Source organism: Takifugu flavidus, chromosome 19 (assembly GCF_003711565.1).
Source record: "Takifugu flavidus isolate HTHZ2018 chromosome 19, ASM371156v2, whole genome shotgun sequence".
NCBI classification, from domain to species: Eukaryota; Metazoa; Chordata; class Actinopteri; order Tetraodontiformes; family Tetraodontidae; genus Takifugu; species Takifugu flavidus.
The window spans coordinates 5,316,111-5,340,212 of NC_079538.1; the positions used below are offsets into that span (position 1 = coordinate 5,316,111).

General features: G+C 48.6%; 3 protein-coding genes across 5 annotated transcripts in view; 2 read left to right on the forward strand and 1 right to left on the reverse strand.

Annotated features, from left to right (window-relative positions):
* kcns3b (potassium voltage-gated channel, delayed-rectifier, subfamily S, member 3b) overlaps positions 1-670 on the forward strand; it is a 3,761-nt gene extending 3,091 nt beyond the window's left edge. For all 3 annotated transcript variants that reach the window (XM_057017471.1, XM_057017473.1, XM_057017472.1), the window contains one exon: positions 1-670. This exon is cut by the window's left edge and continues 1,339 nt beyond it. In XM_057017471.1, coding sequence (XP_056873451.1) covers positions 1-168 — 168 coding nt within the window. In that variant the 3' untranslated portion in view covers positions 169-670.
* Positions 671-7,939: 7,269 nt separating this feature from the next.
* Positions 7,940-16,870, reverse strand: mideasa (mitotic deacetylase associated SANT domain protein a). The gene is made up of 13 exons (XM_057016948.1): positions 16,347-16,870; positions 14,291-15,923; positions 13,155-13,370; positions 12,406-12,763; positions 11,739-11,805; positions 11,502-11,656; positions 11,321-11,424; positions 11,124-11,199; positions 10,905-10,993; positions 10,368-10,511; positions 9,799-9,915; positions 9,553-9,719; positions 7,940-8,754 (listed from the first exon to the last, which is right to left on the reverse strand). The coding sequence occupies exons 2-13, from the start codon at positions 15,683-15,685 to the stop codon at positions 8,496-8,498; spliced, it is 3,147 nt and encodes a 1,048-aa protein (XP_056872928.1). The 5' UTR covers positions 15,686-15,923; positions 16,347-16,870; the 3' UTR covers positions 7,940-8,495.
* Positions 16,871-18,382: 1,512 nt separating this feature from the next.
* Positions 18,383-23,858, forward strand: ttbk2b (tau tubulin kinase 2b). The gene is made up of 15 exons (XM_057016139.1): positions 18,383-18,558; positions 18,926-19,086; positions 19,168-19,315; positions 19,459-19,532; positions 19,633-19,773; positions 19,876-19,980; positions 20,062-20,127; positions 20,203-20,295; positions 20,393-20,518; positions 20,601-20,758; positions 20,878-21,073; positions 21,185-21,399; positions 21,473-21,923; positions 22,037-22,707; positions 22,853-23,858. The coding sequence occupies exons 2-15, from the start codon at positions 19,018-19,020 to the stop codon at positions 23,022-23,024; spliced, it is 2,685 nt and encodes an 894-aa protein (XP_056872119.1). The 5' UTR covers positions 18,383-18,558; positions 18,926-19,017; the 3' UTR covers positions 23,025-23,858.
* The last annotated feature ends 244 nt before the right edge of the window (positions 23,859-24,102 follow it).

Here is a 24,102-nt window from a genome sequence, read left to right on the forward strand (position 1 = left end):
CCTTATTACAGCATCAGGGACCTGCTGACGGAGAGCGTGTATCCTTTTATAGGAGCTCTAACCTTCAGGAGCAGTGTGAGCAGCCCGGGGGACGACACAGATGCCTTCAGCCTCCAGGACGTTGAGGTGTATGACAACGACACCTGTGAAAACGAAATACCAAAATGAATTAAAAGCCATTTGATGTGTCACCGTCCTTTTCCCCCTCTCTTCCTCCTGCACTACGACAGAGATTTATCAGGCCGCGGACCTGTTTTGTAGCGATGCTAAAGACAGAAAATCTGGAGGGATTTATTTAAACCTCGCTCAGAGGTTCTAAAAGCCTATTTTCTGCTTGAGGAAACCGCGTTGATGCATGTCGGAGGCTGTAATGTTATTGTTTTTCAAAGTAATGCCCGGTATTGATTCGTCTGCTCGCTGAAAGTTCCTGAGATCTTGGCAGCTGCGAGACTCAAATAATGCCAAACAGCACGGTTTGATGTTGGTGGGGGGGGGGGGTTGGTCTGGGGACGGCCTCTGGAAGCAGGCTGCTGTGCATCGCCGGTGCAGATTTATGTCTCTGGGGGTGGGAATGCTGCTTCTCTGCTGTAATGTTTCGGTCTTGACTGTGGCGTTAGCATGTCTCTGGAGGTCGCTCATGTGGAAATAAAGCTCTGCGACTCAGAGGAAACGTGCCTCGTGTCTGCACTCGGGAGTCAGATCTTTGCTTTTTTTTAAACCACTAATTCATCACTTTCCAAACGACTCCACGCGAAACCCCGTGAACCGTCCTCGCAACCCTCCCCGAACTGTTTGGTTTTTACTGGCCCAGAAATGATCGATTTCCTGTCCTTTGTGATCGTCTCTGCTTGGATGAGCTGCAGGGCTGCAGATGTTGCTGGTCTTTGCACCACGGGGGGGTTAGCAGACACAGATGAGCGTTAGCATCCCAACGTAATTGCAGTTAATTAAACAGGAAAATGAGTTTGATGGTCTTAACTACACATTTGGGCATCAGGTGTGCATGGTAACACCTCGCCAAACTGCTTCATTCACATTTTTCCCACATTGTCAGCTGACTTTTATTACAACCATTAAACCAAGTGGAGACAAACGTTGAGCTCTTGCAGATTTCAGGTCAAACTCCACCGATGATGTTCTGATCTGCTTTATTGTGTTGGTATTAAATCTGATCTTTTGCAAATAAAATAGACCGAAGCGAGAACTGGCGGAGGTTTGAGTCCAATTAATCCGAACGTTTTTGACTCTGCGATCGGGTTTGTTGTGAGCGATGAGCTGGTTCTACTGCTGAAGAGTGATCGACATCCTCTGCTCCTCACCGTTACTCCCAGTGTTGTAACTCTGGGTAGCGGATTGATATAACGTCAAGAATAAAATAGCTTATTATTGATTTTCTGACAGGATGCAGAAGATGCCTGCTGTGAAGTAAATAACCACAGGTCTTATGAATGTGTTTAGGTTTAAACTAAAACAGGTTTAGGCTTATGTTTAGGTTTACACTTGCTTTATATAATGAACTAGAAAGGGCAGCAATGGAAGCTAATTAGCTTTAGCATCATGTTTCAGTCAGTGTTCTGTGACAATAATTAGACTCCTGTTTAATTAAATGAACCACATCAAGCTCCTTTTACACGACATGAGTGGCATTTGTCACAGGATATTAACGTAAAGAAAGGGGGGGGGGCAATTACCTGTAAAGGTCGTGGCGCACAAATGTCCCTTTTGTTAAAAAAAGGCCTGTTTCTGAGTTCCACTTTAACCTTGTGCTTCAATAAAACTTCTCCAGGGTTGGAGGAAGACGCCTGAAACAGTCTTCCTCAGCGGCGAGCGGATGCAGGGGGGTCAGGAGAATTGGATTCCTGTCAGAAGCACTGTGGTCACACTCATGACTGAGGAATAAAAGCAAATCAATAGAACCTATTTAAGCTGTTTTCTCTCTTTGTCGGCGTTTTGACGTTGATTTGAAGCCAGAAGTTGGTTCCCGGAGCAGTTTCTCAGCCAGCATCCTGGTCTGGAGGGGATTCTTCTGCAGTGGCCGGGCGCCGCTGTTAAATAATGAATGAGGCCGGAACCTATGGCAGATGTGTTCATTTTACACACACTATGGACACAGATGGAGTGAGAACGGTGAGTTAGTTCGAGGTAAGCGCCTCGGGGTCCATGCGCCAGCTCATTCAGAAGGAAAAGGTCATTTGCAGTGATGAATGTGCCGAGAAAACACGGGCCAAAAGGTGTTCCCACCTAAAGGAAAGCCGTCGTTACAAAGACATTTATGGTTCTGCTGGGTCGGTCAACAAAAGGCTGTATCGTGCTTACTCTGAATCACATCACATTTGTAATAAAAGTGTAATAATGCTGCTTGATTCATCTGGTTGGACGTGGCTTCACTCGCTGCTCGCTCTGGATGCAAATGATGTCACCAGGGCGAGACGGCCGCTCCCGCAGCGCTGCGGTTCTGGACATGTGTCCTCGGTTCTGGACAGGCTCATATGCAAATGAACAGATCGCTACACGTCAGCAGGAGGACCCCAAACCAGCCTTGTTCTGCTCAAAGGTTCCTTCCTGGGTTCTGTAGGGCAGAGACACATAATCCACTGTCCCCGTGCTACCGGGGATCCTCAGGGGAGGGGTTCTGAGCCTCCACGTGCCCCGATCCGATTGTTCTCGTGCAGCATGATTCCTCTGAGAGCTCGGCTTTGCCGATGGATTCGGTCCGTCCGTGTTTGCGCAGGTTACGTGAGGTCACGCCTCGAATATTTCAAGGTTGTTGCAAAGTCTCAAACTCTGTCATCCTCCAGATCAATTTGGCAGAGGTCATTTAGCTTGAATTAGCTCCACTAAATCTCCTCATGTGTTAATTACAGGCTCACCGACATCAAAGTTGAATTCAGTTACGCTAATGTGTTATCGGAATGAAAGAGAACCTGAGCCAAGCCGGCCGGGGATGAAGTATGTAGAGAACACGTCTGCACCTCTTAGGAGGGATGATGAAGTGGCACCTCGGTAACCATCAGAGGGTTGCAATGACCAGTGGGAGGGTTTAATGGAGGCTGTTAAAGAGAGCAGGAGAACTCTGAGTCCTGCCAGTGAATCAGGAGAACAGAGGTGGAGGAGGAGAGGACGGGAATGGAAAGACACAACATTTGGTCCCCCCAAAACAGAGAGGAAGAAGTAGATCATTAGTATATCCTCATCCTGGTGGGAGAAAAACCCACCACAAGGATTTGGATTATTTGTCCTTTCCTTTACGTCCTTTGACGCCTCTGGAAAACCTTTCAGCCGTGAAGCTTCTGCTCTGCGCTTGAGCCTTTAACGACCGTCGCAGGATCGCTCCTCTTGGCCACCGGGACGCGTCGCCACTGTGATTGTGTCCAGTCAGCATTTCTAGTGTCAATAAGCCCGTTTAATTAATTAAAATCAATGGTGATCTGCAGCTCTGCTAACCATGCAGCTAATGCTAATGCTATCTATCTATCTATCTATCTATCTATCTATCTATCTATCTATCTATCTATCTATCTATCTATCTATATCTATCTATCTATCTATCTATCTATCTATCTATCTCTATCTATCTATCTATCTATCTATCATTGTTTGAGGTGACTTTGTCCACCCATTTGTTGGGTGTCGATTCAGCATTAAAATGGAAATGGATTTCATGCTGCTGTGAGGTCCAGAGCACTTAACAACGCTCCGAGGGCACCGCTCAGCCCATAATTGCCCATCCCCCCCCCCCCACACACACACACCCTAACTTGGTGATTGGTCCGAGGACCTTGGAGATAATTGATTTGTGAATTTTCTTATCAATGCGGTGGCGACGCCCTGGCACACATGACGGCAGCGGGGGGGGGGGATCGTGCCAAGTCCCAGTGATGTTTTCCCGAGCGGTTGATCAGTTGATCTGAAAGCAATCAGCCGCCTGCCTCGTGTTGGCAGCCTCCCAGATGTGGACCTCAGCTGATCCAGCCCGGCTGCTGCCAGCACACCGGCGGATATTTTAAGGCCTCTATTGCTCCGTGCACTCCATCATGTGAGTTCTCGGCGCTCGGCTACAGAATGATTGGCGCTCTTATGTCGGGCGCCATGTTGTTGCGTTCATTCTGGTGAGCTGCACAGCCAGGCCAGTGTGCGTCTGCGTCAGTGTGTCAACAGGAGGTCGCTGATCCGAGCCATTTTCTCCTCTATTAACACTCGCCGAGGAAAAATGTGTGACTGAGCGGATCCGTTGGCTCTTTGTGCGGTCATTAAGTCTGATTTAGACGGTTCCCCGGCACCAGAGGAGCTGTCGCTATCGATCGAGCGGAAAGGAAAAGAAAGGTTGGGTGTGTGTGGCCTTTTTGTCATTTCAAATAGGCAAACGTGTCACCGAGTCGAGAAACGAGCGTTAAATCACTGTTGTCGGAACAGTTTCCACAGAAAAATGCAGCTTTTAGAGATTAGAGGACGCAGCTCGAATGCTGCAACCAAAACAATCAAAGCAGCAAATAATAAATTATCTCCTGGGGTAAACGTTGGTCTCTAATGTCCCCGCCCTCCCTGATGCTAGCCAGGATGCGGGCTGAGGTTGGCAAAAAAAATATGCAGACAAACATCCACTCAAGCACCTTCTTATTGAGTCATGCTGCTGCAAACGCGGCCAATACCGGGCCGGAAAATAAATAACTGGATCAATGTGGCGTCGATGTTCCCGCTGCACGGGTGGAAACGCCGCACGCTTTAATTAATCGGGGCTCATCGCCGTCTGGAATCGAGCTGCAGCCAAAAGGGGAGACGAGAGGTTGGTGTTCGATGCCGATGACCCGCCTCAGCAAAGGCCTGGAGGCACAGAGCAGCACGTGATGGTGCAGAAGTTCACGGTTCCAAGGAAAAACAAATGGAAAACAGCTCATACGTACGTCTCATCCATGCTAACGTTGACCTGGATGTTCAGGGGTCGGTTGAGGAAGCCCCACTGGGGAACATCTCGGATCCCTTGTGCAGCTCTGTCCACTAATGGAGTTCTGGCTGCACGCCTGCATCGATCACAGCGCGGCATTAGCGAGGAATTCCTGATTTTAACGCATCGGGATCTGTCCTCGGGTGACTCTTCATCACACCAGAGGCCGCTCAATCAGCGCGGAGGTGGAGGACGGGCGGAGGCGAGGGGGTCAACGCGGAATCGGACAGATAAATCAGAGCTGCGTGGCCGTTACATCTGCTCCCCTCTGACAGGGGCACGGCTGCATGTCGATGATTTTATGATGGATGAGGAATTCCGGAGGCCCGCGGAACACGGTGATGGATCATGAAGAAGTGGAACGGGACACAAGCCAAGATTGAAGGGGGAAAAAAAGAACCCGAGAGTTGACATTTTTATTCCCACCGCAGCGATTCAAATTTCTTGCTCTGATCCGGAGCTTCTCACAGGTGCCCCCCCCCCCAGCAAAGACACGCGTGTGCGGGCAGAATGAGAAGGAAACCAGGAAGGGCAAAGGTATGTGGTCACCATCTACGGCCTCGGACGTAGCTCCACATCTGGTTAAAGTCATGTGTGTAGCATGGCTAATAGCTTAGCATTAAAGCTACTCCCACCAGCACAAGAAATGTTTGACTCTCATAATGGACCATTAAGCACCGGCGCTGCTCGCCGTCATAATACGCCGATAACCTTGTGTTTCCAGCAGAGACCTGATGGCTCGTTGATTTTCTTTCCTGATATTTTGCTGGGATCTACATATTTCTCGAAGCTGCCGGAACGCCGGCGTCCCTCTGGGACCTTGGACGGGGACCCTTTATTGGTTTGTGTATTGTTTCTGTCAGCGGAACAGGGAGCATTTTAAAGCGTTTAATCTGGCAGGTGCTCCTCTAAGATGACACATCTCACCTTGATGCAGGGAGGCACTCTGGAGACTAATGGGGCCTATTGCTCATCCCCCTGAGAGGGCGAACGCTGCTGACTCCAGTAAAAATGCTGTGAGGCGACCGCGTTGGTCCGACTAACGGGGACGAGGACGACGGACGAGGACGCCGGTTGAATGGAGAGGTGTCGGGTCAAGAGGGCGAGCCAGCGGACGGCGTCCCTCAGGGACGCATGTCGAAACTGAGTAGGCCTTTATGTTAGCGGTCACAACAAGGACGGTCAGACCGCCGCCTTGGGTGAACCCTCTCTGTGGTAAAGACGGAGGCGGAAGGCGCCCGTGTCTCCACCTCAGTCTGTTTTAATCACAGCCGGTGACGAGGAATTCGATCATGGCACTTTGGGATGGATGGAAAAGTCCTTCTCACACCGGACAAATGGCACTTCAGAGAGACAAAATCATTTGTGCGTGATTGAGGCCTGCCCATGTGTCACACACCAGAGTTTATGAGTGTATTTAATGTAGGAGTGACACTGACCTGCAGCCTGGGGGGTCACACCCTGAGCATGATCAAAGTTTTATAGCCGGGCGGCCGGCCATCAATAATCTGGAGGCACGATTTTGCTTTACGTCAGACGCGGCCTCGGCCATGCTAACGAGGAACCATCGATCTCCTCATTTCTCTTCCAGACAGTCGTGACATTGATCCAAGGCTTCGCCCTCGTGACATTGATCCAAGGCTTCGCCCTCGTCTCCATCGCTACGCACCAGTCTGGCGGGCGTTGGCTTCCCTCTCCAACCCATTGTTAGCTAGCTTGCTAATGGTCCGTATTAGCAGCGCGCCCTCCGTTCAGAGACGACTTCTGTTCCCCGGCTGCTCCATCACATAAACGGACCCTCGGCAGCCAGAGTCAGTTCCAGACTCCTGTAATCAGTGTCACACATGTCCAGATGTGATTACAGCTTCGTTTGATTAATAAACCACTGCGGATTTTAAAATCGCTTGATGGCACTTTAGTATAATTACGATTTGTCCTCTACGGAGACTTTTTGTTGCTGCCAGTAAATATATGGTTAAGTTAAAGTAGCTTACATAGAATATAGCTGAATTAAAGGTATTTTCCAAGTTCCAATTTCACTTTATCACAAAAAAACATGAAGGTCTTTTGAAGCAGAGATTTTTTATGTCTGAAGTGGGATCAGGATAAATTGTGACAAATGCAGGAGGTAAGGCACATTTTCAGTGACAGAATTCCACTTTTTGTGAAGGATTTAAGGAAAAGGAGTTGCCTGACAGCGGATGGTGGTAGCTCAGTCTGCTGGGCGTTGGCCTGAGGGTTCCGAGTTTGAGCCCCAAAGAAAACAAAATGAGTTTTTATACGAGGAAAAAAAATCAGCCCTGAAATTTTCACATGAAAACCAGCAAATTTGGTCTTGGTCTACTTTGCAAACATCTTTTAGAACGCAAATGAACGCAAGTCAAAGAAGTGAAACCCGGTTTATGAATATTGTGTCGGTGCTGCTACCCAGCTCAGGAGGAGCTGCAGGGTTCGGATTTTGTTTCTATAACAAAGTCTTAACGATGATAAAGCGACAGGGCAATAATGACACAATTTCCATTATGTCATTAGTCTTTATGTTCTGTGCGCGCACCAAGCAGCGGAGCCAGACCGTTTTTATCTGCGTCCCCTTGGCTCCACGGGCAGGCCATCACCCAGCGTCTGCAGCTAATTTCTGCAGAAACGGGCCAAATTAAACGAGAGCCGCCAGGTTGTCGATACAGAATGTTCCTCCTGCTGACAGGAGGCGTCTCGCAGGCGTCCAGACGACGCTCCCTTTAACTGTGGGTGAGCAAAGTTCATGTCCAAATTAAGATAAAGCTAATTTCTGCACCTGAAGAGAATTGGATAAGAAACTGGCCCTATGAATTTAACCTTCGATTTAAAATCCTTAAATTAAATGTTTGTGTTCGCAATTTCCTGATCTAACAGAAAATTTTTGATTTAAAATGAAAAGAAACCTAATCAATCAGAGACATGTACTCACTCAGCCGGTGCTGCCACCCACCGGAATACAGATGTACTGCAGCCAAAACATGTGGAGGAACAGATTTTTAATAATTTTCACCTCATTAGTCATATTGCAGCAGATATTAGTTATTATATTACCAAATTCATTGCAAAATACAGTGTCATAAATACATGTCAATACTTTTTTGTACATCAAAGGTCCCTTAGCTGTAAAAATAAGTGTATAACAATGTCACAAGTCGCATGAAAACCTGCAAAATATTTTCTCAAGAATTTAAATACATGTCCTTCCTTTATATTTCTTTAAAAGGACTGCTATACTTTGATCTTGACGGATGTTCTCTTTGCTAAATCTTAAAAAATAACATAGCAATTAAGTCCACGCTTTGAAAATCTATAATATTTTGACATATGTTCAATTAAATAACTGATATAAAAGGCAAAACCGGCAAGCAGAAGTGTTTAAGTGCATTTACAAGGAAAAAACTTTGAACATTTTTTTTTTTTTTTTAAAATACAAAGGTTTGGAAATGGAGTGCACCTTTGCAGGTGCACCACGCTCATCAGGAAGAGTCTTTTCACCCCTCCGACACCACGCTCAGTCCATTGATCCCCCCCCCCCTCAGTGCCAGTCTTCATCATCGTCATCCTCCACCTCCGACGAGTCTTCCTGGCCGCTGACTTCCGCTTGCGGTGTCACGCCGCTCCCATTCTCCCGCTGGAATTCTGCTGCCGACGCCGCCGCTGCCGCCGCCTTCCTGGCTCGGGCCACCGCTGCCGCCTGCTCCTCCTCCTCTTTCTGCCGCAACGCCGCCGCCTTCTTCTCCTGCTCGGCGTGACTCTTCATGTGGGCGCTCCGGCTCTTCACTTTGTAAAACACCCTGAGGAGCAGAGCAGTCGCAACCTTACACACTCATGTTGTCAGAAAGGACAGCGCGGCGGTCCGGAGCGGCTTCCTCGCTCCCCCCCCGCCTAACAATTGCACGTGCTCATTGTTTGTTCATATGTAGCTTGAGTGTAAAAGCATTAACAAATGACCAACTTCTTCTAAAGACGTGATGATGCCATTTACAGCATAAAAGGTAATATTGTCTCTGGTCGTGACTAAACCAAACGCAGACCTCCGCCAAGCAAGGGAAGACCAAGACGCCCAATTAAATCATCCGGTCCTCGGCCCATTATCTGGTGCTGGTTCGGTGCTGAAGCAAGAGCCGGGATGGGTGATCTGACACCCAATAATGCCGGGCGCCCCCTGCTGGCAGGCTGTAATAGCCGCATAAGCGCCAGTCTCCACCACTGCTCCATGAATGCTGGGCAGAGTCCTCCCCATGGACACCATTGCAGTGTCTGGTTGTCACATGCACGACACGTGTCTGATGTCATTGGTGACTCCGCAACATTTAATAGAACCGGTTTCCTCCAACACGACAGAGCTCCCGTGTGGAAATGAATCCGGTCTAATTCAGATCTGCGTCAGCAATAGTCATCTGAGCAAACAGACACGCCCTCGACACCGTCCCGTGACAACACAACAGAGGACGCGACACACTTCCCTCTGACCTGGTGGCAGCAGCAACTGAGGGAAACACCACCTCTTCTCTTTGCAGTGACCTTTGAACTGCAGTCTTTGTACCTGAATTTGAGGAAAAATATATTTTCATGTGTATATTTGGCTGTACCTGCTGCATTTCTTGCATGGAAACACTGCATCGGAGTCCTGAGGGGGCTTCGTTGGCTCTTTGCTCTTCTTGGCTGCAGGTGCTGGTCGAGGCCTCGGGGCTGCTGTCAGGGGAGGAGTCTCCTTAATGGCGACGGTCGGCTCTTTGATCATCACCATCGTCCCCGCCTGGAGTGCAGGAATTGAAGCAGTCTTTGTTGGACGATTCATTTTGACTCCAATCAGGGAAGGAGTGCGACATACGTACATAATCATGAGCCTGTAGGGACTGCGCCACCCTCGCCTGATGGCTGCTGTCCAGGCCCCGGTCGGAGGCGCCGTCTTTATGGTCATCTGCCTCCGGCAACTTTGACAGCTGTGAATTCTGCAATGATCAGGAAATCTCCGTCGGAACACTTTCAAAAATCAACCAAAGCAGTGAGCTGCATTCAAACGATCCATCACACACACACGACGTCTTGGATGTAAACGGTCCACAGGAAGACACCTTTCTGCCCTCAGTCTGGCGTAAGCATGCTTTTATTTTGGTAAACGGTTACCACCCGGTTGGCTACGTTGGTTATCAAATCCTCTGTATTTAGGTAACGATGTTTACTGCTAAGTAGAACAGGAAGTAGCAGATAAAAAAACAACAACACATGAAACACATTTTGTTCTCCTGCCATTACAAGAAAAGGGTCAGAAAAGCAGAACTTCAAAAGTATTTTACAGACTGAGTTTAAGAGCAGATAAAGAATTGAAGCGGGTATTTTTAAAAGCTCCATTTCCTCCATCTCTTTCTCTCTCTTCAAGGCACGATGCGGCCACTCACTCTACCTTTTCGTCCACCACGGCGTCCAGTTGCTTCTCTGCTGGCGACTCCGGAGGCCCGAAGGTTAAAATCCCGTTACGTCCGATCTTCACCTGCCTCTTATACGTGTAGTAAAACTCCACGCACTGAGCCACAGTCTTTGACTGCACCTTAAAGATGAAAACATTTTTTTAAGGGATTGACAACTTATTGTTGGATTATTGGCTAATCTTTACAACATTTAGGCAACGACAAGTTCTCGATGCTGGCTCTAAAAAATGAGGACAATTCCCATAAACCCACTTACTCCTCGATGCACGATTGTTTTTATTGCACGTTGATGAAGAGCAGACGTGTCCTGTTTGCAAAAGTTTTCCATTACATCTGAATCACAAGCCCCTGAAGGCGGCAACAGCTGGAAAAATCTGTATTTCAGCACCGAGACGCCCAAACTAATGGCCGATAGTTCTGGCAGCAGCAGTTCTTCTGCGTCAAAGCGCTACGAGCAATACAGTTTTTAGCCGTTTAGCTAACTAGCGGGTTAGAAAAATGAATGTGCGCACCAGTTTCTGCACCATAAAAAAGTCCTTCCTGTAGGCAGAGATCCCCTTGTTGAAGTATCGCTTCTCCTCTGCAGTCCAGCAGTCGCAGCCTGGGAGGAAATTAAACACAGGGTAGGTTGGTGCCTCGCTCACACCAGAAAAGGAGAGAATAGAGGAAGTGAAATCAGAAAACTTGACGGTGGAAGAATGAAGAGGCAGCTCTTTTGCGTCGATCTGCACCTGAGTAGTGATAACCAGCCAGACGGTGGCCTCTGGGGAAGAGTGGATCCCGGAGCATCAAACGCTCCAGCGTTTCCTTAAAGGGGATTACACGCCAGTCATTAACTATTTGAAGGATTAATGCACTTAACGGCTGGACTAACTGATTTTTCCTGTTCCTGAACATTGAGCAAGTCATTCTGAATCACCGAACTCACAAGGATATCACCACCACATTCGTGTAAACAGTGTAAAACCAGCTCCTGGTTGGTTCCTCCCCCTCTGAGCACGCTGGAGCAGGCCATGCTCATCAGCTCCTCCACTAATGAAGAGAGGAAAGCCACAGTTTCAGTGCCGCCCAAGCATAATCGCTACAGAGGGGTCGGCGGGAGGACCAACCGTGGTACTGACGGCTCTGCTGTTCGCCAGGCTTCAGGTGGGACTCGTCCGCGGGCTGCCAGACCAGGTCAGCCTTGTGCTGGTCGAACTGGGAGTTGTGTTGTTCTTGCAAGGTGGGGATTTCTGCCTGATACCTCTCGCCGATGTTGATGCGCCTGCATGGACAACAACAGGGTTGGGGTGGCATTGACAGCACAGCTGGAAACCGGAACGGCCTGTTCTGGCGCTCGCACTTACGGCTCAAGGCTGACGGGCGTGGCATCGGTGATCAGGGGCAGCACAGGAGGCGTTACTTCGGAACTCGCTAACAATAGCAGAAAAAGAAAAAAAAAAAGAAAAAAAAAAGATATTAGCAATATTACCAGACATCACCGACGGGAAGCTTCACCTGGAATGACCAGACCAGAATTTAGGGATCATCTACAAAGTGCAGTAAAATCAACAGGAGCAAGGACAAATTCTGCATCCCTTCTAATTAAACATAATTATTGGAATTTCTCTGAATGAAAATTGTCAGTCATAATTAGTTTTTTTCTCTGTTTGTATTTTACACTCTTTTGGGTGTTTAGAGACGGTCCCTTACTGCTGCTGGAGTTGACTGTGAGCAACCTTCATCCATCTGAGGATGACTTATACCCCAGGGTCTACATTTCTAAGGCTGAAATATGATGCTGTTAGTGTTTTGGCAATGTTTTGCGTCAAACTCCCTGAAGTTTCAAAATCTTTCCTAATTCTAGATTAAGAAAATATGCAACGTTTACTTCATATCGGACAAAATCCATGTTTATCTTTGTCTGAAAGGGGCCAGAAAGTTCAAGTTTGAAGATTTACTCAGAGTACCACCCCAGCAACTTTACTGAAAAACAAATCGGTTGCAACGGTACTTTAGAAAGCTCAGACTTACCGGAGCGCAAAAGACTGCGCGTCGCCGATTTGGGAGTCGGCGGTGGCAGCGGCAGCGGCGGTGGCGGCAGGCTTTGGTTGCTAGCAATGTTGGCCAGAAAGGTGGAGCAGTAAAGTCCTGAGCCCTCACGCATGGGAGACAGAATGGGTGGAGGCGTGTACGGGGGCAGGGCGGCGGGGTGTTCGGGCAGGCGTACCGGAGAGCGCAGGTTGCTCTGGTAGGAGGAGATGGTGGAGTAGAGGGATGGAGGGATGAACGTGGATGGTTTGTGCGGGGGGATAATGAGAGGCTCGGGCCGAGGCCGGCGCTTGAATTTGGATTTTCCGTCCTCGTCCAGCCCTGGATTGGTTTCCTCATCCTGGGTAGAAGTCAGTTTAAGGAGTACATCAAAATGGTATGCAAGTATTTTATTTAGGTAGCAATAAAACTTATGGGAATAGTTGAAAGTTACACCCTCAAGTGTCTTATTTTACATTAAAAAAGGTTAAAAAATCTCACAAAATACATTTGGATGCTAAAAACAGTTGTCACGGCAACAGAGCTGAAGTCAGCGTAATTATTATAAATGAGGGTAAATGCACATTAGGTAACATTTTACTTCAAGCAATATTATGTAATATTGAAAACATTAAAATAATGAATTCAAACAGGTTTACTTCATCACTACAGAACAACAGAAATGTAGCCCCGCCTCCGAGGGGGCGTGGCCTCGCAGTAAAGCTTCATCATCATATCTGTTCAACACTCACATGTCCGAAACTCTCCGTTATGGAGTTTCGGAGTGATCGCCGACGGGCCACGATCACGGAGGGTTTGCGATCCGACGGTCCGGCGGGCTGCTCTCCCGGGCCAAGTCGCCCGGGACCCCAGTTGCCATGAGTGTCCGGTTGTATCCGGTGCACCGGCACGGACACGGGCATGATCAGAGGCAACATCATTGCTTGTCTGCCTGTAACAGCATCTTCCTGTTGAAGCACAAGCGCACACAGACAGGAAGATGAGGAGGGAAAGTGACTAAAAGAGAGGAAGTAGGAGGGAAAAGAGGGAAATGGTGTAGTGCTCTACAAAAAAATAAAAAATAGTTAGGCAGCCTGAAAGAAAGAGCCTATAATGAGGATTAAATCACTGGGGGATTATTCATAATCGCGAAGCAAATCAGCAGAACAGTTGTTATTTCAACTCACTAGGGTTCAGAAATATGTTTTTATAAAATGCCAACCGAGGATCGCACATTTCAGCCAGGAAATAAACAGCCATTTTATCTGCATATTTCCACAGGCAAGCGCGCTCGCTGATAAAATCCCAGCAATCGAATTTGTGGTTTACAGCTCAGAAACATAGAAGGAGGACGGACGCCGCTCTCACAGAAATAGTGCCTGGTTTGGGTTTTCAGGTGGCGATTAAACCTGTTTGGCCTGTGCTGCAGTGTGCAGGAGGGCAGCTGTGCAGGTTGACAGCGGGGGCCCCTCCCTGGACCTGCTGCCTGAGGAATGTGGAGGTGTGCAGACATGCAGTCGCTCCTACCTGCACATTCACAAGGCGCCAAAACCCGACAGCGGGCCCGATACTCCTCCGGGTGTCAGCGTGCTGACACCCCTGCCTCAGAAATTAAAAAAAGGATAGCGCTTAACTTGTTTTCACACGTTTGATGAGCCACAGTTGCAGTGGAGGGCACTGCCTTTGATAGGTGATCAGATAAGTGATCAGATAAGTGGATCTAATACAAGATCCACGTGTCAGGTTGCACCAAATCTTTGGACCGAAACAGGGTTCTTTCTCTACCAGTTTGCCACCTGTGCCATAAAATGAGCATCAGCTGCATATTTAAGATTTAAAAATCAACTTCGGGGAGGAATAAGTGTGTGATTGTTTTGCATTTTTATACCTTGGTCAGTTTAGCAGGCTCCATTTTCGACGCCTGCTGGGCCAGCGTCTCCAAATTTATCTCCTTTGAGGCCCTCCTCCGCCTACTGGTGATCTGAATGACCCCTCCCGTTGCTGCTTGGCTCTCCGCGCCGTTCTGGGACGTCTCTTTGGATTCCTGAGGCCAGATGTTCATTGGAGGGGGACCGAGCGGGGACTGTCCCTCCCTGGAAAGGCGACGGGAGCGCCGAGGCGCAGCCAGGGGAGCTTCTGAAGGCTCCGTGGGATGAGCAAGGAACTTCTCAGAACACGGGTTGGAAACCGATGATGCGTCGCACATCTGACCGTCTGCTTCCTGCCGAGTCTCCAGGGACTGTACATCCGCCTTTACGGGCATGGTAACAGGGGGACCAGGATCGGGAGGCTGGTAGTTCGCATAGTTCTGGCTCTGTTGCAGCTTTGGTTGCACCTGAAGCTGCGTTGCGTCCTGCTGTGGCACATTTTGTTTCTGCAACTGCTGCATTTGCTGAAAGTGCTGCTGTCGCTCCTGCAGCTGCTGCTGCTGCTGCTGCTGCTGCTGCTGGTGGTGGTACTGCTGCTGCATTTGCTGCTGTTGGATTTGTTGCTGCAGCTGAAGTTGATGCTGCTGATGCTGCTGATGGAGCTGCTGCTGCTGCTGCTGCTGGATTTGTTGCTGCTGCATCTGGTGGAGCAGTTGCTGCTGGGATTTAGGCTGCTCGCCGTATGACATGTTCCGGACTCCCTTATTTCCTGGGAATAAAGAGTAATAGCCGGATGAAAACTGTTTGCTGGGCCTGAACATGGCCTGGAAGGGCTGCGGTATGGACCCCTGCAGGGTGTGACTGGGCACGTGGGGCTGACCCTGGAGGTCCACACCTTTGTGAGAATGCTGATACGCCTGCAGCTGAGCCTGGTGCATCGCAGCCATGGCGTGCTGTTCCCACTCAAGTCCCCTCCCCTGAGCCTGAGGCTGGCTGGCGTCTCTGTACGCCTCGACGTTCGCCGGCAGTTGATTGTCTCCCCCTACCGATAGGGTTCCCCCCTCGTGGACTCCTTTGTGGAAAGGCATCTGACCTCTGCTGTTCACGCCGCTCATGTAGGGGCCAAAGTTTTGTCCCCATGCAGACTGGGGAGTTTCCTGAGACCAACCAGGGGCCTGCATGGGCTCCTGGTGCATCCACTTCACAGGGGCCGGCTGCTGATAGTGTGGTAGACTTTGGGGCCCTTTTTCAGGGTTGTAAACTCCAGAGCTGCTTGCAGAATCAGGGTGGGTTACCTCCATAGCTGGAGGTCCCATACCATAATAAACCTCCCCAGAATGCTGCACGGGCTCCTTCATGGCAGCACCCCGATGCTTGCCGCTCTTGTCGGTGTTAACTTGAGGAGGAAGACTCATAGTAATTAGAAACAGTCCTAACTTGGATTTCTCCGTGTAAAGAAAATGTCCAGCTACTGCCTGTGTAGTGTGCTCTCACTGGCTGCGCCTAAGGGATCCTTCTCCAAATTGCTAACTATTTTTATGGGATATACAACTCCTCTGGGGTGGTGCAGAGTGGAGAGCACACGAAGTTCCTCCCAGGATCAAAGCTGAAGCTGGTCGTCCATTTCTTCTCATCCTCCTTATGGTGCCAGACCTTGTGAAAGAAAATTAGGGTTTAGACACTTTTTAATGTTCTCTCAAGGCAAACTGTCGTGCCCTGTAAAGAGGAAACTGGGGCCTACTCGAGCATGGTCAGTCAATAAAATTCAGTGAGACAGAAGGCCTCGGGAATATAACGGATGCAACAGGCCTGTTTTGGGTTTTTTTTTTTTTTTTTACACTTTCTTTGCTCAGGACCGTGCAGATCAAGTTTGATTGTCGGAAGCAACACGGCGCCTGTCGTGCAGCTGCCATTTGGCACAACAAGAAATACAGGAAACGAAGGACCTTAAATCAGCAGGCTGCAAACGCCGAGCTGGATCCACTGACGTTGAGTAAAAAGAAAGCAACAAGGAAGCAAGAAAACGTGTTGGGCAACGCCGCGGATTCGTGAGCAAGTAGAATGCAGTGTGTTTACCTTACAAATGGTGCACAATCCTCTCCACACTCAGCCCCACGGAGCCACTTTGCTTTCGATCAAAGTCGACTCCATGCAGCTTCATGAACGCCTCAAATGTCATAACTCTGACAACTTTCCCCCGAGTTTCGCCGCGCACAAATATGGCGATCAGGCGGATTGACGATCCCGCATAAACATAATCCAAAATCCGGGGAGGCTCGAAGTCGTTGCACTTTAGAGGAGAAACTCTAGAAAAACATATCCAAAACTTTCTCCCCGCATCAACTGGCTAAACGGCACATGAGAGGGCGCCTGCGTGAGAGCTCCGCCGTGCGGTGGTCTGCTCCGGTATTTCCGCAGATTTCAGCTCCGCAACGCGGAGCCGCACGCTGACTCAGCTCCGACCTCCGTTTTATCCAGAACGCATTCACCGCAACGAAAACGCGCAAACACGCATAAAGTTATGCGGGACACAAGGTTGCTCTTACGCCCCAAAACAGCTCAACTCGCATCCTGTTATCCAATCCGATTGCCTGGCCACTCCCTTTGTCATATCCGCGTACGTTTGTTTTGGCGTCACGGGCTGCCCAGTGGGGCGGAGTCTCAGTCCATCATGCGGAAACAGATTGTTGTGAAGTAAACTGCGCTGCAGGCAGCAAGACACTTACAAGCATCTGCAGGTGGACTTGGCATCGGCCTGAGCTGCCATGCAGGGGAGTGTTATATTCAAAACAGAGAAAAGGATGACGAGCAGAGTTTAAATCACAGTAAAGCCCAATTAAAGCACTGATTTCTCAAGGTGTTACATTTATCGGTAATAAAGAGAGTAAAAGCTTGTCTGCCACTTTTTAATATGTTGTAATGGGGTATGAAAATTCTCCTCAAACCAATCCCTCCAAACCAGTAAAGTGTACCCTCTGCAGCATTGCTCAGGCAGATGGGAATGTTATCTTAATATAATTATATCATACTCCAAAGGATTATGATACTGGACACCCAAATGCTCACATGGGGCCCTGCAATGAGCTGCTGCCATGACCCCAAAAGGGATATAATGCTCAAGAAAGAAAAGATTATTATTGCCATAATCATATGGTCACAGTTGCAGTTATTTATATAGTGTACAAACGGTCACTCAAAGATTTTGGGTGTATCTTGCTTTATATCGGTTTGGCTGCTGAATGCAGCGCTACATCATCAATATGTCATAAAGTTTTATTTAAAGGCAACTTACTACACTGCACACTGCACTTACTATACTGCATAATACATCATATGAATTTGAATATCACCACTAAGACAGTAGCATATTTACTTTCTAATTGGACATATAACATGCTGTGTAATTATTAATATTTGGGAGTGGGACTCGAGGGTTGCTGGATGAGGCGGAAGGTTATGGAGCACCAGAAACGGGTGCTTCTGAAGGAAGGTGCTAATGGATCCAGCTGGTCCAAGTTGAGATTGGGTCAAAGCTTCAGCGATACAGGTGGGTACATGAGTTGTAGTCATAGGTTGATATATGATAAGTATATGTAGCTGTGGCAAAGGTGAGGTACAGTAATAATGTCCCTAATGGACACCCCCTAAAGGGATCAATAAAGTACTCTGATTCTGATAAACAGGATGGCTTGAGGATGTAGGCCTGTGGGTCCTTTGGTGTCAGAGCCCTCATCCCCCCTGTAAAACTTTCGTACAGTTAATATCTAAAACACCATAATTGCTTATTATGTAATAATATCTCTCTGTGTCCGCCCTTTATTCAATTCCACTGACCGCAGTGGCAGCAAATATTTTGGATTGTGTTGTGTTTCATGAATATCCGCCAGCGGCGGAAAAAAGACGAACGATTAACAAAACGGAAACATTAACACACTGCAATGTAAACTTGTACAATTTTTTTCACGTATTGTCATAAATAGATCTAAATTTTATTCAAGTTAAAATTATTTTTAAAAGTGTTTGAAAGTGTTCTGTCATTGCGCTTAAAGAACTACACGTCAAACGCTAATATCCTACGCCTCTTATGCTCCGTGAATGCGCCATAACATCGCTAACCTATTAGCATGCTAGATAGCTAACAGTAGCCAGCGGCAACAATGGTGCAGTACTCCATTCCCAAAACAAAATACTTCTTACAATGATCCGGATAAATAACAGCGCATTGAGAGTATGGGGACTCATTGGGCTTTATATACCATGTCGGACAGTGGCTCTGCAACAAAATCAGGTAAGACATTGAAGATGTTTGTTACTCCGAAGGATATCTTCAGTCAAACTGCTCGTTAGCTAGTTTGGGACCACCGGAGGTATCCCATCGCTAGATTAGCTTCCTACAGCTAATCCCTCAAACCACAGAGATTGTCCAAGACAATCGTCCAAGACACCGCATTTGCTGTATTTCGGCATGTAACATTTACAGACATCAGACATAAAACTCGATAACGACGGTTAAATTATTTATAATATGCTTTTTAGAGGTGTCAGCAAACCCTCTGTAGATCATCACATGAAAAACGATCCACGTTTCCCCCAACATATTTTGTATAGACTCGCTTAGGGGGAAAAAAAACTTGGTTATCTTCCGTATTTTACAGGCGAATCAGTGTGCACTGTACAGTGATTTATCAAGGTAGAGAAGAGAAGATCAGTGAAGTCTAAAGGGTGACTGCTGCTGGGATCTGTCGGGATGAGCGGAGCTGCAGAGAACACAGACATCCTGTCAGTGGCAGATGTTGTCAAAGACAGGTGGAAAGTGGTGAGTGCCACCGTTAAGTGTCGACCCTCCGCGGAACACATGGTTCGAGTCCTTTAAAAATAACGCCGTCCTAATGTTCAGGCGAGGAAGATCGGCGGAGGGGGCTTTGGGGAGGTCTATGAAGTTTTGGATCAGCTGAGCCAGGCCACTGTTGCCTTAAAGGTGGAGTCCGCTCAACACCCCAAACAAGTGCTCAAGATGGAGGTGGCTGTGTTGAAGAAACTTCAGGGTGAGTGACGCTGACACTCCCTCCTCTGTTCTGCATCTTTCTCCAGGCAGCAGAGGCTGGTTGCGCTGCATGTCGTGGCTTTATTCTAGATAAAACTATATGTCTGATGTCTGCACAGCAGTTTAACAAGTCCTGTCCTGCAGGGAAAGACCACGTGTGTCGTTTTGTGGGCTGCGGCCAAAACGAGCGTTTCACCTACGTGGTCATGGAGCTGCAGGTGGGATTTATCTGCCCCCGCGAGTCAAATGTTGTGTTTGCTGCTGAGACAAAAATCTCAGTATCGCACAATAACAGACACGCCTCATTTGTATCCCAAGGGGAGGAATCTGGCGGATTTACGCAGAACCATGACTGGCGGCACCTTCTCTGTCTCAACCACTTTGCGACTCGGCAAGCAGATTTTAGAGGCCATTGAAAGCATCCATTCCGTCGGCTTCCTGCACCGCGACATTAAACCGGTAAGGCGTCTTCGAACCCTTCCATATTGTTGTGTTGTACACAGAAAGCTCTTTTGTTGGGGTTGAATTTGCTTTTTTTGTCCCCTCTTTTTAAAACTGTAGTCAAACTTTGCAATGGGAAGACTAGCAAGTACCTGCAGATGCTGCTATATGCTGGATTTCGGCCTGGCGCGCCAGTTTGCCAACTCTAACCAGGAAGTGCGACCTGTAAGTGCCTGATCATCTGGGCAGATCTCTGAAGATGCTGTGCAGGAATTGCTTGTGTAACGGACTTGTTTTCTTGCTCAGCCTCGTTCTGTCGCAGGATTCAGAGGAACTGTGCGATACGCTTCGATTAATGCTCATAAGAATAAGGTGAGCGCAAGACATGTTTCCTGTCAAGGAGTTTGTCATTTGAAAAGTCCCAGTCATGTGTATCGCCATCTCTAGGAAATGGGTCGACATGACGACCTGTGGTCCCTGTTCTACATGCTGGTGGAATTCACGGTTGGTCAGCTTCCATGGAGGAAAATCAAAGACAAAGTAAGGAGACGGGTGCACCAAAGTGCAGAGCCATGGGGCGACAGTGACACGACACCAGTTCCCATTTCTTATTTTCCGTTTTCAACTGTGCACTCAGGAAGAGGTGGGCAAATTTAAGGAAACATACGACCATCGTCTCATGCTGAAACACCTTCCGCCAGAGTTCAGCTCCTTCCTGGATCACATTTTGACTTTAGACTACTTCACTAAGCCCGATTATCAAGTAAGTCTCTCCTCTGCTGAGTTTTTGCACTTTATTTTAGCCCGGCTAACACATGCTGACCTGTGTGGCTTCTCTTTGACAGCTCCTCATGTCCGCGTTTGAAAATGCTATGAAGAGACACAACGTGCCGGAGAACGACCCGTATGACTGGGAGAAATGCAGCAGCGAGGAACTGCTGACCATCAACGCCGCAGCCGCCACCGCTCAGCAGCTGACCCGCCTCACGCCGGCGTACCTGGGGTATTTACAAACTAAACCTGTACTGAAATATGTTCATTAATTTTACTGATTGACACTAGGATGTTAATTGTTAATTGTGAAAGTCATTTCTGAGGGTTGACCTTCCTTCTCCTCCACAGCATGGCCAATGCTTCGGTGCTACCAGGCGAGCTGCAGAGGGAGAACACCGAGGACGTCCTGCAAGGGGAGCGCCTCAGCGACGCCGACATCTGCCCCCCTCTGCCCACGCCGGCCCCACCTGTTCCTGGGGAAGAGGCGCTGGAAGAGGGGGACCACAGATCCAACCAAAAACAACCCACACCCATAATCAGAAAGGTCAGGGGAATAATCACTCAGGGGAACTGATGCTGTTACTTACCGGGCTTGTTTTGAAGATCTGTTTGCAGTATTCCAGTTAACATGCTTATTTTTTATCCTCTGTCTCAGGTGGCGAGTGTGGATGAGCGGAGTCCGAACCAAGGCAGCCACAGCCCCAAAAGCGGCTCTCCGCAGAACTCTCCTAGGCGGGTGCGGTCGGAAACCATGTTCCTGGAGCGGGCCGTGCCGCTGCTCCGGAGAATGAAGCACAGCCAGAGCATGGCGTTGGAGAAGAGGCTGATGCCAGAGCCCAAGCCCACCCTCGAACGATTCCTCGAGACCTAGTTAGTGCTCATCGTACGTCCCATTGGGGCATCGTTGCGAGCAGAAATTTAAATAACACAGTTCTTGTTTCAGCCTTGGCAGAAGACGGTCGGGTCTTTGTCAAGTGGGGGAGAAGTCCACCCCTGACCGAGGACAAGGGACGCACTCGCCTTCCATCAACAAGAATCACTGTGCTACAGCGACCCCAAATTCAGAAGAAGGCGCAGGAAGTTGTGGGATTGCAGGTGCGCCCCTCAACCCCGTGGACACGGAAGGAGGCCCTCAGGAATACCTGGTGCTCAAATTAGAACGTAAGAGCAGTTCTGGGGCCGCCAACGTTCCAGGTGAGGCCACGTCAGAGGACAAGGCCGCAAGACGCAAGCCTGCTGAGCCTGAGGACCAGTCCCATGACGCAGCGGTCCCCACCAGTCCGGTTTTGTCCCAAATATCCATGCCTGGAGCGTGGTTAATGAATCACAGGAGGCTGCCGGGGATGCTGGGGCAGATGACCTCAGACATTATGGGGAGAGCTCAGCTAGACCAGGTAAGGTTGACTCAGCTTTGACCTGTGAATTCAACTGATGACTGCAAATTCATGGTGTGCCAAACATAAGGTCTGCCACCCCATTAATCTGATGGTTACTTTAATGTTCTCAGTCCTCCAGTTGTGGGCCACAGTCACCTGTGCAAGAGAGGAGTGAGGTGATCCCACTAGAAGCGCCATCTGGGGAATGTCCCACGGCCACAGACGATGGCGGGAGGTTGACCTCGTCTCCAGTACCATCCCCAGCTAAAGGCCTCAGTACTCTGACAAAGGACAGAGACCCGGAGAGTGATTCCGGACTCCCCGATCACTCCTCTGATCCCAACCTGCATCATCATGGGGACATGGCAGGAGGTGCTATAGAGAGTACCGTCTCCTCTCCTCCACCAGTTCTGCTCAGGCGTACAGACTCCCCGTCCTCCCCGAGACTGAGTCGAATCCCCGTACGGGACCCCAGCTCCCCCCTGGAATCTCCGAGCAAGGACCTGAAATTCGATAGGCGTCACCGCTGGAGCAGTCCGGTCCCTGGCTCCCCCACCTACTCGCCTTCTCCATCTCTGTCCTACGATAACCTGCCCTGCATTTTTCCAAGGGACAGGCTGCCCTCAGAGCGAGGATCCCGATCTGACTATGGGGCAGAAGACCCTCTGTCTCTGTCGTCCTCGTCAGGCAGCAAGAGTAAGATCCCGCGTCCCGTGAGCACTACAGGTACCGCCATACCCAAGCAGCTTCCTGTCAGGTTTCTGCCTCGGCCACCACCTGGGAAACCATGTCTGGACACCAGGTAGTTGAACTCATACTCATTTGAGTTGGTATGCTGGGTGTTTGGTCCGTCTTCTTTGTTAAATTTGTGGGAAATCTGCAGCGATCCAAAACACAGGAAGCATTCTAACCTCTCATTCTAATCTTTTCTCTTGCGCCTCATTCAGGCGACACCGGGTGAGATTACGAGTGAACGCCGCGAACGAGGCAGATTTCCTGGCCAGCCTGACCCAGCTGATGCAGAACCCCAACAGGATGCTGATTAGCCCCCCTCCTCGCCCCCGCAGCTCACCCTCAACCTTGCAGCGCTCGCTGAGCTCCTCTCCACCACGCTTGTAGCTGCAGAGATCAGCCCCGATCCCCTCCCACTTCGCACAGCCACAAGGCAGACCTGGACGTTTAGGTCAGCAGGGTCACGGTTCCAGAGGACGCCGACTCCTCCACAAAGATCAAGGCATCGTTTATCGACGCTTGACCTAAACAGATGGTGCAGCTATATTGAGCGACTGGCTAACATAGCATTGCTAAGATGGTATTTACTCATAGGAATGTACTGTATGTAATGGAACATGTATAGTACAATGTATTTATTTATTTATTTAAATGTGGATGTCTCATAAAAATACTTGACAAATTGGCCTGGTAAACCTCAAGTGGAAGCAAAAAGGTTGAGAAGTCTTAAGATTGCCAACTGCTTACCTCTCATTTCATTCTTCCACGTAGGCCTAACACGAGACCAAAAACATGTAATTATTAAGGGATGTGAGGAAGAGTCTAGTGGTAGATATGTCGTATTTAAAATAAGCAATGTACACAAACACAAGCCATTTAGTCACCAAGCCATGCGGTATTTAGTCATCAGCAATTGTGGACACAAGCAGGGCAAGCAGCCCGGAATCGACCTCAGTCTTGCTTCATGTAACGCGCATTTGACATTTAATGTCTTAGAGGGATCTCCTGAAAAAACATTGATATTTTAGAATGTAATGTGCACTCTAAATATTGTAGACTGCATGATTATCACTGTTTGTTTTTTTTAACTCATTTGTACAGTCCATCAAGGCATCTTTATTTTTATTGAACTGCTTTGGATCAAAACACATTAAAGTAAAAAAAAAAAAAAAAAAAGTTCTTACATTGTGAGAACAATGTAAGTTAAGAAATCTTGAACAACGCCTTTGCCTTGTGTTTTTCTTGCCAGTCGTAAAGGGCCCAGAGTGACTCCATTGAGCTTCACAGCAGCGATTTCTACAGTGAAACGGTCAAAGAAGCCTTGATTAGGTTTGACGCAGCAGTGGTCCAACGACGCTTGTCAAACTGCAGCTGAGGAAGCAAGAAAAAATATCCACACAAGCACAAATAAATAAAGCTTGATGGGTTACTGACTAAATCCCAGGTGGTTTCAATCAGTGCTGTG